The 14204-nt window shown below is 51.2% G+C and overlaps 1 protein-coding gene across 2 annotated transcripts in view; it reads right to left on the reverse strand.

Moving 5' to 3' along the window:
- LOC122381402 (autophagy-related protein 2 homolog A-like) overlaps positions 1-13308 on the reverse strand; it is a 35367-nt gene extending 22059 nt beyond the window's left edge. Inside the window, exons 1-12 of one of the 2 annotated variants that reach the window (XM_043365511.1) lie at positions 13041-13308; positions 6993-7161; positions 6563-6724; positions 6243-6345; positions 5860-6043; positions 5299-5430; positions 4915-5027; positions 4467-4627; positions 3999-4155; positions 3574-3629; positions 3155-3285; positions 2638-2753 (exon numbers count right to left, since the gene is read on the reverse strand). In XM_043365511.1, coding sequence (XP_043221446.1) covers positions 2638-2753; positions 3155-3285; positions 3574-3629; positions 3999-4155; positions 4467-4627; positions 4915-5027; positions 5299-5430; positions 5860-6043; positions 6243-6345; positions 6563-6724; positions 6993-7161; positions 13041-13208 — 1652 coding nt within the window. In that variant the 5' untranslated portion in view covers positions 13209-13308. The remainder of the gene's footprint in view (positions 1-2637; positions 2754-3154; positions 3286-3573; positions 3630-3998; positions 4156-4466; positions 4628-4914; positions 5028-5298; positions 5431-5859; positions 6044-6242; positions 6346-6562; positions 6725-6992; positions 7162-13040) is intronic. The other variant, XM_043365510.1, reaches the window with a different exon arrangement.
- Positions 13309-14204: the final 896 nt, after the last annotated feature.

Here is a 14204-nt window from a genome sequence, read left to right on the forward strand (position 1 = left end):
GATTCACACTCACTGACATATCCGGTGAATCTACCCGGCCAGAAGAGACAACACGTACGAGCACTGCACCGCGAGTGATGGCGCGCCCATCGCGGCGTGGCCTTGACTGACTGTCGACGCGACGCCAGCCGGCGGCCGTGGTATTCGTCGTTCCCGACGCGGGCGTTGAGCCGCCAGAGGGCGCGAGGAGCAGCCACAACAGGGGCAGTGGGTTAGCCGTAATTGGGGCGCGTGCGGTAGATGAAGGTCACGTATGGGAGCATGGTTAGTTGTGGAAAGTTGCAACGGGATAAGAACGTAAACAGTTAATGCATAATTTTAAATATGACATGCTATTTGATATTTAGGACTGCACTTCGTTTGATGTGCATTGTTTACTGCTAATAGGATGATTTAAATTTTATTTTCTATGAAAGGCTAGGGACCCCTATGACAATATTCTGGCACTCTATAAAGATAATTTGTATAGGTAACTAGTAGCCCATCAGAAGCTATCGAACGAGTTTCAAGGAGTCATTTCCGTTGAGCATTCAGTAATTCACTATGATACGGTGGATCACAACCAGACGACAGATCGGTGCGTACTAATTGGTTCTAGATCATCTGATTAAATCAAGAGCGGTTCAAGGTCTGCTAGGAGTGTATACGAGAACTAGTGATTAGGTTCATGCGTGCAGCAGCAATTATGGACTTGAGATTACGATTAGGTTGGATCAATAATGCGTTTCTGTTATTCGCGTTCTTACGAGTTAGCGCCAATAATTACTCCACCAATATTGGCACAGGGCATTGTGAGGCGCAGACGGCTTGTTTGCCCGTCTCCTATGGCGTAATGTTTACCAGCATGACTGTATGAGACACAGATGCACTTCTCTAAACCCACGTCCAGACCGGAATAATAAGAGGGACACACCGTCACGTACGCAGGGCATATGCACGTTTTCCGCCAGTGGTACCGGCCACTGTTAATTTTCCCGCTTAGGTAACACTGGGTGAGAAGGCAGTGAGAGGTTTCTACGGCAGGGGGAAGGGGAAGATTGGCACAGTGTGCAGTGGAGAGTAAGTTATGCCAAAGGCAAGAAGCCGAGGGTCAGGGGTGAGTCACCCAAAAGTGCGGATAAGGCGAGCCGTAGTGTCCCGAATAAGTCCTCATACTTATTTTGTAAAGGTACCTTAATCGGTACTGGACAGCCTCAGGGGAGGGAAGAATGTACTCCAGGACACGTAAGGCCTTGAAGAGTAAATCCCATGGTTTAAGGAGAGTTCCTGAGGAGAGTTCCAGGATATGAACGGTGGTCCCTGGGTCGTGAACGGAGGTGTTACACGCGGACCGGAAGAGGGCATAGGTAATCTCTCCCGGATAGAGAGATAAGTCGGATGTAAACCGCGTATATGTGTACCATAAGTCTATCGGACGTGTAGTGGATCCCATAAATTAGCAGGGTGGATATTTGTGCAATTATTCTGGACGGCCCTGCGATAAGTATCTTAGTCGCCGGTTAGCGGAGCATGCATATGGATTTCGGAATGAGACATTTATCTCGCCGGGGAGACCCTGGTTTGTAAGACGCCTAACACTATCGGAGGGAATTTCGGGGGCTATCAATTAAATTTGGGTGAATACATGAAATGCAAACGTAATGCGAGCAAGGGTGTGAGAATGACGACGCATGAATCTTAGAATAAGGCCGATAGGAATTTGATAGAATTCGGTTACGGCAGTCGAACAAATGATTCTCGAGGGCAGTTAAAACTAGCAACGCTAATACGAATTAAGTGGGCAATTTTCTTAATGGGAAGGCCAGTATAGGAATGGGTGACTGGACAAATGATCACATTCAATTTATCAATGTAATGACCACCCATATGTTTGGCAGTGGTCATCGGGACTTCGAATGCCCTGTCCTTCACCTGCCCAACTGTGCCGCAAACCCAGCTGATCGGATCCCTCTATCCCAAATCCGAGCAGTGAAGAAGCATCTCGTGCATCATGGTCTATACAATGAACAGAATCATCAAGCCTCTAAATTAAAAAGCATCTTCCATCAGATGTATTTGTACGCAAGGTGGATCTATATCTACATCTCTCCCAGGTGGACGTCATCCCAAGATCTTTCTCAGGATCTCATCTTCATCTCTATCTGTATCCAGATCCCTATAAGGATACCTACATCTATCTCAGGATCTCATCACTATCTGGATCTCTCTATAGATCTATCTCGGGATCTCTTCAACGACTCTCAGGTTCCCCTGTATCACCAGCTCTACTACCGACAGCATTACAGCAGCGAATTATTCTCTCTGCTACAACCAGCTGAATGACAGAGGACCGCAGTATTTGATGAACCGCAAAGAAGATGCAGCCTTTTTTATTCCTTCTTTTTTTCTTTCTTTTCTAAATCCCCTCGCTACATTATACATCTGTCAGTCCCCACAATTCAATTACTATAAACAATTCCTCCATCATCCTCATTACCAGTACCTATCACCAGTCCCAGTACCTTTGTGTGTTATCCATGACAGATATATATAAAAATTTAGCAGACACACAGTGATCAAGGTATTTGTTACCGAAAGCTCTGTTTTTTAATTGTGTATTTGAATACATTGTCGTTTTTTATAAGTCCCAGTACCTACCTGAGGTGGCTGTGAGGACAGGCCTCCAGCAGGGCGGGCCGGGTGCCCCTGGCGCCGTCGCCGGCCACGCAGACGGACGACAGACGCGCCAGGCCCGACTCGACCAGACGCTGCATCTGAGAACGGAAGGACGGACGGACGCGTCATGACGGGCATGTGCGCAAATGTGGGATGTTGGCAGTCGAAAGTAACATACGAGAAATAGCAACAGGATGCCTCATTAAAATACACGATCACGACTAGAGATTGAAAACGTCTAAAAGACTTGCCGGCAATGAAACATTATACACCAGACGGCAGACACAACCTGAGCCTTCGACAAAACCTTCGCACAAAACACTCCGGTTCTCCCGTTCTGCTTCACCCCTCAAGCCTGGCCGCGGCTGTCCGAAGTCGCCTATCAGCATTCAGCCCCTTCACCTTACTATCAAACGTCCCATGACCCACCTGTCTGAGACTGGCCGACGTCAGCATCTGACTGTCCGGTATTGTCCGCTGTTCCTTCCCTCGCACTCACCTGTCTGAGACTGGCTGACGTCAGCATCTGGCTGTCCGGCGCCGTCACTAGGACGTCCTCGTGTAGCAGCAGGGCGCAGACAGTACCCAGCTGCAGACGCAGCCGGATAGAGTCCTCACCCTGCTCGTCGTCTGAGGACGGGGCAGATAAGGTCAGAGCACGACAGGACACGGTAGGGCAGACAAGGACAGGGAAGGTCAGGACATCATAGAGTGTTAGCGATGGAAGCCAGAGCAGATTAGACTTAACATGCAATAAAAACATCAAAATAAGCCAATTACAATGATTTGGCTGCAACAAGCAGAGGATCACCCAACTAGGCAGATGCTGAACGAATGCCTGGGCTGATGCCCCTCCGCTCTGGGCGTCTCAGGTCGCTCCCTTCACCCACGTACTCAGAGCGAGGGAGTCAGCCTTACCTTTTCCCCTGTCGCGCCGTCTCCTTGGTCGTGACCGGGTATATGAAAGCTCCGACCTGCAAACCATCACAACACAATCTCAAAATACATTAAAAACTCAGTGCAAACTGAACAATTGATAACATCTTCTATTCACATTGGTCAAATACTTCCAGCTCGTCGGTCTAATGGCAATCTCAAAGCCTCATTTCCTTTAGAACTCTTAACTCGCTGTAGCAGTCGCTGTCAGCTACCAACAACCCCGGGTCCGGTGCAAGTCCGTCCGGGACCCAACTTTCTCCGCAGAGAACCATCCGTAGCCCAGCCACGCATCGCCTCAGCCTCCTGCCTACCTCTGCGGAACGGAGGCTCCGTCCGAGTGTAGGCTGCCAGGGATTGTACCGTCCCCACCTACACCTCACGGAGGACCTTTGCCCAGTACCTACCTCTGCGCCACGGAGGCGCCGTCCGAGTGCAGACTGCCGGTGGCCGAAGACGTCATGGACGTGTCCATGTCGGCCGATGTGGCCATGGAGGTAATACTGGCGCTGAGCGGCGGCTCGGCCGGCCGCAGGAACGGCAGAAACTCCTCGTCCTCGTCCTCTGTAGACAGACGGACAGACAAGGGGTGGTGAGAACCGTTTCAAACGAAAACATACATCGCACAGACCGTAAGGGCGATTTCCCGTGCTCCGACGGCAAATGCCAAAGGGTTGTATGGTACCTACGAACCAGTACACACAACAGGGCACACAATCAGATCCAAAGGGATGCCAATGGTGATGATGAAGCGCGTCTTCAAGACGCCTGGGCTGCCCCTCAATTCCACAAATTCTAACTCCCCCAGTCCTCCCTATACTACAGAGCTGCTGCCCCGCTGCGGCCCTTTCCGCCGTCTGGTCCCTTCATCTCACCGAGGTGACTCGACGACCATCCCTGAGTGCGCAGTGCCTGCGTAGTGAGCATCTCTCGGGCGGCCAGGTTCTTTCGCAGCAGCTGGTCCTCGATGACCTGGTAGTCGGAGGGCGTCATCGGCTTCTCGCCCTGACGTCCGCCGCCGGCCGGCCGAGGCGTGCTGTCGACAGAACGACGGAGGGTGGAGGTTAGAGAGACGGGATAGATGGAGGGGCGGAATGGCAGAGGGGCAAAGAGACGGAGAGATAGAGGGATGGAGAGACAGGGGGATGTATTGGGGTTAGGAGGACAGAGAGACAAAGGGTTTGAACCACAAAGACGGAAAATCACGAAATAAAATTTTGATTTTAAATAGAGTACAGCCATTCAACTAAACGGCAATAAAGCCCTGCAGCTAACGACCCATCGACGAACCGACCAAATCACGAGCCAGTGCCAACTGCTGACCTTTTCTCGACCTGTTGCGGGTCGACGATACCGCTGAAGAGTTCGATCAGATCGTGCAGCTGCCGGGGGCCGAGCATCACGCAGAACGCGCCGGTAGACACCTGAAGACTCAGCTGTGGAACGGAGAGCAGCGGGCCAGTGAGGGAGACGTACTCGCTCGTATGGGTCAGAGGTCATGTGTCACCTCTTTTGCGAGTAGCAAGTACGTTTCATCATTCTTAGCGAGCATTTCTTCATTTATCTTTCTTTTGTCTCTCATTAAATCAATACATCTGCCGAAGGGAAAAGATAAAAAGAATTTGAAACGAGCATTAAAAAGTAATGAGCAGAGGAATTGACACAAGATTTCTTCCATTGAAGCATACACCATTTATCTTCACTGACCTTGGGTCCTGGCGCGGCGTCGGCGACCTTGACCTCACAGCGAAGCTCGGTGCGGCCGTTGAACTGACCCAGAAGGATGGGCTCGGCACCGTCCTGTGGAGGACCGCACGAGCCGTCCTCCTCCTCATCCTCCTGGGCGAGAGGAGGCCAGATGTGGTTAGATGTCACGGGTCGGGCGTCATGCAGTAACTATATATCTTATTACAAGGTCACATAAATAATTATGCACAGAAAACTTAGTCCATGGTCGCAGACTTGCCGTTTGAGGCAAAATGTCATGGGGAGCGACCGAACTTGCACAGCCTGCAGCAGTTGCAGGCTGTGCAGGTTCTGTCAGGGTAGAGACCGGAAACACCTGCTCTTATTCAAGCACTTATGAATGTAACATCCTCTTTTGAGCAACGCACAAAGTAACTCATCTGACTAAGTAGCGCCGATACAGAGAAAGATTTTGCATCATAAAGACCAACACCAAAGACACCTAAACTATCCACTAAAAGCTGCCTCAAACACCTCACCCTTTTCTCAAACACACCCGACACACTCCCGCCGTGGACTGACCGCGTGTTCGGAGAACGATGCGGCCATGCTGCCGGGCTGGGCTCGCCGGTCCGCTGGAAACTCGACACTGTGCAGGGAGACGCCGTCCAGCGAGAGACGCTTCACGGAGAGGGCGGCCGGAGCCAGCGGGCCTGCCGACGGCTCAGAGGACAGATCGCGACCGGCCTCGTCCATGTAGTCCATGCTGGGGATAGTATGGGTGATGATTGTGAATTGGGGTTTTTGGGCACCCGGACTACAGTGGTCATCGGTGCCATGATAGTACGGATGAGTATGCGGTTACTAAGCGGTGGATGGAAAGGCGGCGAGTTCACATCAGGAAATTAAAACAGCATAATCATTAATCAACCAGAAGTTTTCCTCAGTGTGTCAAGGTCACTCACCAGGCGATCCTGAGTTCCACTCCGACGCCACGGCCGCGTCCCTGACCGACGTGTTCCACGCGCACCACCGTGTCTACAAAACGGACCTTGATCCGCAACAGCACTGGGGAAAGGCACGACGATTTTGTTAGACAAACAGACGGACAGGCATACAATTACGGAGCCTCACCGCGCACTCTCAAGCTAGCCACACATAGCTTTAAGCGGTAAGCAAAGCACTGTAGTAGACAAACATACCACATACCCTACCTTAAAACTCCTACCCATCCCATCGTAGACCAGACCCATTATCAGATCTAGTGTCCGCCACCCCATCATACCGGTGTCGATGGCGGTGGCCAGCGCCTCGATGCCGTCCAGTGTCTCCGATGCCGCCGCGGCGGCCGGGTCGGCGCCGCGCGGGTCCACCTGGCTGAGACACTCCTTGGCCATGTCCATGGTGCTGGTGGACATGCTGTCCAGCATGGAGTCGAACATGGCGGCTACTCAAGAGAACGGAGGAGAGAAGCGGTGAAATTGGGCGTCAACAACAGGCTAGACATTGGTTTACTGGTCGATTGATATATCACTACAATAAGCATATAGTTGAATTGACAAATCACCCACTTGGAAAGGGACTTTAACGAACATAATTCATAAGAATGAAAACGAAGTTTGGAAGACAAGCAGCCTATCATACAATCTAAGTAGTATCCACATAAAAAACAACAACCTCCAATCACCCCTCCTCTCCGTCCCCTATCCACTGACCGTCATCGAGCATCTGTTTGGCCTGCACGGTGAGCATGAGTCCGCTGATCTCCACCGTGCTGCTGGCCGTCAGCAGCGTCGACCAGGGGATGCTGACGCGCACCTGGCGGATGTAGCCGTCCACAAACTCCAGTGGCAGGTTGTTCGCGGCGCCCACATCGTTCAGCGCCTGCCGCAGAGGGGAGCAGAGAGAAATGAATAGAGTGCTACGGGCTTATATTACGATCGAGGTAGATGGGAGTGCATAAATGCGCCCCTTACCCTCACCCTAACCTCGATGCATTACGGTCGGTTGCGAAGTGATGGGAGTTGTGACCGCCGGAATTGTAAGTCCCCGCCGGACCAGTCGGCTGCGGGGCGCGCGAGTTGTGGGCCGCTGACCGGGACACGTGACCGGCCGCCTGCGGGCGAGTGGGCGGAGCCGACCCTCGGTGGCGGCCGCCCGTCAGCAGTCGGTTGGCGTCCGGATCTCGAGCCCGTAAGGTACGGCATTCTGCGGCCGATCTATTGCACACGGAGTAGAGTGACGGCACGTCAGCTCAGGCACCGGGAGAGTGCGGGAGAGTGTCAGCTGATCGGGCGAGAGTGTTGGATGGTCGGCGGACGCTGGCAGCGCGGTGCAGCCCGGTGTCGACCCCAAATTGGAACTTTTGTGGTGTAATGCATTCCGGATCGATATCGGTAAGGTCAACCCAGTGCTGTTTTCTCTCCGACGGTTGTCGTTTGAAGGGTAGCTAGTCACGGGTTGCATTTGATTGTGCATATCATCACAAGATATGGCGGTCATTTACTTAGTTCTTTGAATAGTCGGCTGAAACTTTGAGTTAATCCGGACATATGTTTGTCTGAATACAGTCCACACTTTTATACACGGCCAGAGTCGCAACAAGTGAGTTGATTTATTGCATTTTCGACCTTAAATAACGTTAGGTACATCTGGCGTTACTGATGTCATCTGAGACCAAAACATTCTTCCTAAATAACTTCCGATGGAATTGGCGAATTCGGGTCGAACAAGACACCAATAACCCCAGAACAAGCTGCTGATTCGAAAGATATGCAACGTGTCCTTACTCGGCAGGCTTCCTGGCCTTACCCTCATTGACCTGACTGACCTAAGTTAACACCCAAAATGACCTATCCCATACAAAAGCATAACATTCGACGCTTCTGGACAGATGAAACGGGATATTACCGAAATCGCTGCTATGCGTACTGCAGGCAACCATTTTCTTGTTGTTACTCCTGGGACCCCCTTATGGAGGACCACAGCCGAGCGGCTCCCTGTGGCGATGGTAGCCGGCCACCAAGCAGCCACCAGGTCGGCGTCCCGCAGCCGCGACGGGTCGACATGTATGCTGCCCTTTAGCCGCAGGTGAGCGCCAGCGAGGGCCGGGCGGCGGAGCAGCACGTGCTCCGGTACGTCCGCTTCCTCCCGGCACACGGCGCGCAGAGCGCCGTGGGGCATCGCTTGTCAGGACACTGCAGGCATGCCGCGGAGGGGAGACGGCCGATCCGGTGCAGATACTGGAGCAAACGGCCCCAGTGACCCGCCCTCATCTACATAGTGCACCGAAACGGCAGCCTCTCGGTCTTTTACGGGGATGAGGAGTGGCAGAGTACTCCCGAAGATCGTCTTGAAGAAGGATTCGGGCCAGTTGCCGCGCCACTGACGAGTGGCCGCCCGATGGACTGCCCGTGTCAGCGAGCGGGCGTCCGAGGGCACAGCGTCCTGGGGCAGTGCGGCCGCTTGTTTGGCCAGTTCGTTGGAGCGTCCATTACCCTCGATCCCGCAGTGGATGGGAAACCACTGCAGTGTCACCTCACGGCGCTCGGCGATATCCAGCGGTGTCGTCCAAATCTCCGCGCCGAGGGTGGAAGTCTGGGCGGCCGCTCCTGCGCTGAGGAGGCTCGGGGCGGCTCTCGAATTGGAGCACGCAACAAGGGGGTGAGAGACGGCTCGTCCCGGACCCTCTGCAGCACCGCCCGCAGGGCGAAGAGCTCTGCGCGGGTGCTGGAGCACAGCTCTCCCGCTGCCACCCTGACCTCGACGGTCTCCCCCGAGGCGGTGAAGATAACGGCGCCGCCTACTCCTCGCCCGACCCCGGCGTCTGCAGAACCGTCCTACCAGATCCAGGTGGTCCGGGACAGGAACGTCGCCAGGTGCTCCAAAGCGGCCTCTCGTCTGACCTCGTTGGGGGCGTCCCGTCAACCGCCGGACCGACGTCCAGCTTGAAGACGATCGGGCGGTGGACTGTCCATAGGGGGAGAGGAGTCTCCAAGCACGGTTCCACCGTCACCCCCCGCGGCGCCCGCCTCGAGCAGCGCCGACCGTCCCTGCTGACGCCAGCCGGTGGTGGATCGAAGGCGCGTGGGTGGATCCGCCTCCGCGGTGACATGCCGTCTGGAGGGATCCGCCTTCTCGAGGTGGACGGTGTGGGCGGCGTCAGCTGCCCGGTCGGGTGTGGAGAGCGGCTGAACTCACCAAACGGATCCCAAGTGCCCCCCCCCCCTTGGGCGGGATGCCGTACGGCCGACGCGCCGCCCCCGGCGCTCCGCAGCCGCGACAACACCGATCGTTTTCGCCGACGTTATGCATACCAAAAATCGGATTCCGACCTTTGAGTTGTTGCTTGACCTCAGAGGTCACCAGTTGACCTGATGTCTCAAAACCACATACCATTTCCTGGATGTTGTACCAGACCATATGTTCGCCTTCTCCTCTCACAAGTATCTGGCTAAATTAGTGGCGTTTTAGCCTCATAAAAAGGATTGGTCCAGCGATGATTTAAAATGTGACAAATCTGAAACTGCTGAACCAAACCTTAGTCTAGCTTCAACTTCAGTTAGTCAAAACTGGGCATAATAGTTTTCAGCTTAAAAATAAGAATCTAGCTAGGCCCAGTTTCCCTTGCTATTCATAACTTTTTATTTCAGACAGAGACAGAGGAAATGTGTGCAATAGCAAATAAAACAATTGGCATACAAAACATTAGATGATATCAGCTGAGAAATATCACTTTTATTAATGCCTTATGATTAAATCTCTGGTGGCTTTTTGCACAATGACTGAAACCTCAGGAATTTGGAATGCTTTACCGCATTGGGCAGCCACTCATGTTGTACTTATCTTACACCAAAACAGAGAACTCTATATATCTTGAATAATAGATGAGCTCTTTTCACCCTCAGACAGATGTCTGATAAGACACTTGCCTTGCAAAAAGGTTAAGTCCAAACCCATTGCTGGTGGCCTGTGGCATACATCCCAGTACATTCCATCATCTGAGTTTCATCACTAATCTGATCAGCTACCACCTACCTACTTAGACTTTCTGGCAAACTTCATTATAGTAAGAATTAAAAAGTAAGTGGAAAGTATAAGCATAAGGTGTGATCACAGATAACAGTAGTACTGGATTGGAAACAGAATATTGGCAGTTGCAGTAAGAGGCCGAATGCTTTTATGCGGCGGCGCCAAAATGAGATTCTCGCGTGCTGCTGGGTGGATAATTTGTGTGTTGTGTATTGCAAGGAATCGTCTTTTTTGTGTTTTGTCGTTTACATTTAAAATCGAAGCTACCAAAGTTACTTTCATTTGCTTAAAAAAATTAAAGTATTTCACTTTTAATTTGATCATTTAGAGGGCACAATGCGTGGTGTTTTCTTTTGAAAAAAATGTGGTGCAAAGTCTTACATACGTATAGGTACATCAACAATGGAGGAGGGGAATGAGCGGTAAAAACTGGTAAAAACCTGCCGTTCTGGCTACAACCCAACGAACCAAGAGGAACAAAAGATTAGAACAGGAGATGTCTCACATGCCACCTATTCGCTTTTCTCACCGAACATCTCTACGGGCTCAGTGGGTTGGCGCCATGGGTCACCGTGACCGGGCTTAGTGGGATCAGGACTATTCCGTTGTGTGTGAGCTGCATTTCAGAAAGGAAAATTTCGAAGAAGATCGGTCATTTCGCACCGGCATGCACAGACAGCGCCGTCGGCTCAAGAGCGGCGCAGCCCTGTCAGTATTGACCAGCGTGGATTACGCGATGCCCCCTGTGCACGAGCGGCCAGCGAAACTAGCCATGGCATCCGCACGCCACTCACACCAGAAGCAGGTTATGAAGGGCCAGACCGATGCGTTGTTCACGAATGACAATATCAGCTATCAGGTGGCAACTACAACTGGTCGAGTGTCCGACAGTTCCTGGACAATGAGGCGGTACTCCGGGTCACTGGTCACGTTTCAGCCCCGCCGACGCCTCCGCCCGAATGGTACCATCACAGCAGGAGTGACAGCAGGATGGTGCTCTTGTCATCCAGGAGCTAGTGGCCGCGGTGGCGAACTCCACTGAAATGGAGGACCTGGATGACAGCGCCAAGGCCTCCCTGGGACACAGCTCCGGCGCCTTGGCACGCTCGGCTCTGCGCTCGGCCACCAGGCGTAACAAGTACGGTGCCTCCGCCTTGCCTCCGCCAGCCTGCTGATCTATCATGGGGCTACGCCGCTGGATGTACGACTGGAGAAAGACGAGGAAGACATCGACCTCACCGTGAGGATCTGCCAGATTTGGAGGCAACTGCCGAAGACGGCAGCTAACAGGAACCAGCTGCTGGTCTGCGATCAACCAAGAAGTGACGCAGAAGTGACGAAGATAGTCGTAAACCGAGATGTCGAACTGACCGGAAGTCGTTTGCAATGATAGCCAGCCACGACGTCCTTAGGAGCCTCCTTCCAGAGATGTATGCGACGGTTTTCAATCTATTTGCTGGAAAGTGTGGAAACATGGTAACTGATAAGTGAGACAGACACTCAAGACAGTGCTGTCCATCGAAAGTCAGGAAGCAGACACCCCAGCCACTGGTGCAACCCGATCGAGGAGCGACAAGAGGCCAAAGCTCAGCAGGGTCAAGAAGATGTAAGGCGGGGAAGTAAGGTCGCTGATGAAATTGGGAGGGCAGGCGAAGCGAAGTGACACTTGAAGGGGTGTTTTGTGACGTTGGTTTGAATCGTGACGTTTGGATGGTTCGTTGTGACAGGACTGGTATCGATTAGCATGTAAATAAAGAGATCAAACTCCCATGTATGTACAAGTACTTTTTGTGGATGAGAGTGAGAAATCATTATAATCAAATCAGTGGCATACGTTCCCTCACAACGGTGAGGAAAGTGTAACCAGCAACGTTTAGTAAATAAGTTGCCATTATGCAAAAATGCAGCAATAAACACGAGCACGGCTAGTCGATTGCTTCTTTATAAGTTTCATTCACATAAACCAATATTTTTTGTTGCCTGTGAGAGGAGATATCGAAATATGGGCACGAAATATTCGGTTCTGTTTTCGGCCTCTTACTGCAGCCACCGGAATCCTGTTTCCAATCCAGTACTACTGTTATCTGTGGGTGTGATGAATACAATATAGAACATATTATGACTGCAAAACTAAACATATGCATATGCAAAGAAATATGCATATATTTATGAGAGCATAATGTTCTTAATGAGTCCTCTTCCAGCTACAACTTTGAAAAAGCTGAGCCTCTTCCATAAACATGTAGGACAATGCAAGACACCTGAACATAACACAAAGACAATACAAAGAAAGCATGCATTGCCCTTTGCAATTTGTCTCCAATTTGGGCACCACAAAGAAGGTAAGAGGAGAAAAGAGCTAAAATATGATTCAGCCTCCCTGAAATGATAACATTATATCAAAACTCATTTCAAGTACAGGCAGCAATAGAAGCAAGCGGTATAAGTCATTTTAATGAGGTCAAAACTATAATGTTCCCAAACATTCAGAATCCATTTGTTGTGATCCAACTGACATTTAGCAAATACAGCACTGATACCCAGTGGCAGGAACTGCTCTGAAATCAGGACAAGCATACAAATTATTCAGAAAAATGGCAATTGTACTTGACATGCAGACAAAGACACACATCTCGGATTGCTTTACTTTAAACCGATTTTCAAGCATGGCAGGTGCAGACCTTTGCCAGGAAAGAATAAAAAAGTAGCAAAATATTCCATTTTCTACTTACATCAACATCCAGAAGAATGTCCTTGATTTCTCCAGTGCCCTCGTAGATATCGACGCTCAGCTGTTCCAACGTCAGCTTCTCCTTTAGAAATTGACCTAGATATCGTTGCAGCAAATATCTACATGCTCGCTTCTTGATGCTATCTGACCATGGAAAACGCCAAACCATGGTGCAGCAAAGAAATATTCCTCCAGTCAAACCCTCTCAAATCATTTCCAAACAATGACAAAGACGTCAGACCTCAAGGCCTCACATCTGCGTTGTGCGTGACGTCATGTTTGTTTTGCTCGCAGCTGTGCTACCATATCCAAGGTAAGCTCAGCGCTACCATATGAAGGGAAAACAGGGGAAATCCTTCATTGCCATAAGCACGTACATACAATGGGGGAGAACACTGGGGTTTTGCATATCATTTGTTTCGTGCGTGTGCTAGCTTAAGCAAAATGGCTGCTCAAAGCCCAACGGTTAGCTTCTACCTAAATGTGTTGAGCCTACAATAATCCTTTGAACGGGGAGTTGAATTCAGTGACTGACATATCCATGTCCGATCGGCGATCTGGATTCATCCACGGTGACTATAAATAGCTAAATAGGATTCATCATTATCCATTCGCTTTTTTCATTCTGCTTTGGGACTTGGGGCCGAAAACAAAAGGTACGAGTCACGAGAGGAACAGCGATAACTGACCCCGCCTCTACATCTACGATTGATTGAAATTCATAGCTGTGATAGCATACTGGCCGGCTTCCGCTTCGCAGTACACCGTGAGACCGCAATTCACATCCATTCATCCACCCGGCAGTCAGCTATGCTCCGCCGCGACCATCAGCAGCTTGTTTGGCCGTTCGTCACCCGCTATCAGTCAAGCCAACGTCCGATCTCGTAGTGCTCCACCGGTCCACGTCCTAACTCGCTGCGCCCGACCAGAGCACGTGAGATACGCGCGAGCTCCGCCACTTCACTCCCAATAGGCGAGAATGGAAAACGAAACGACGAAAGACGTGTTCCACACTGTCGACGACACAGCTGCGGCCCGCCGGTCTTCACATTGGGCCCGACAACCAGGGGCTTCACCTCACTCTGTTTGTATGCTCCACTCGGAAACATAACATTTTTTAACGCATGCATTTTTTGTCACACTATAGTTGTTTTTCTTGAATTTT

This window comes from Amphibalanus amphitrite, unplaced genomic scaffold (genome assembly GCF_019059575.1).
Source record: "Amphibalanus amphitrite isolate SeventyFive unplaced genomic scaffold, NRLGWU_Aamphi_draft 000119F_arrow, whole genome shotgun sequence".
Taxonomy (NCBI): domain Eukaryota; kingdom Metazoa; phylum Arthropoda; class Thecostraca; order Balanomorpha; family Balanidae; genus Amphibalanus; species Amphibalanus amphitrite.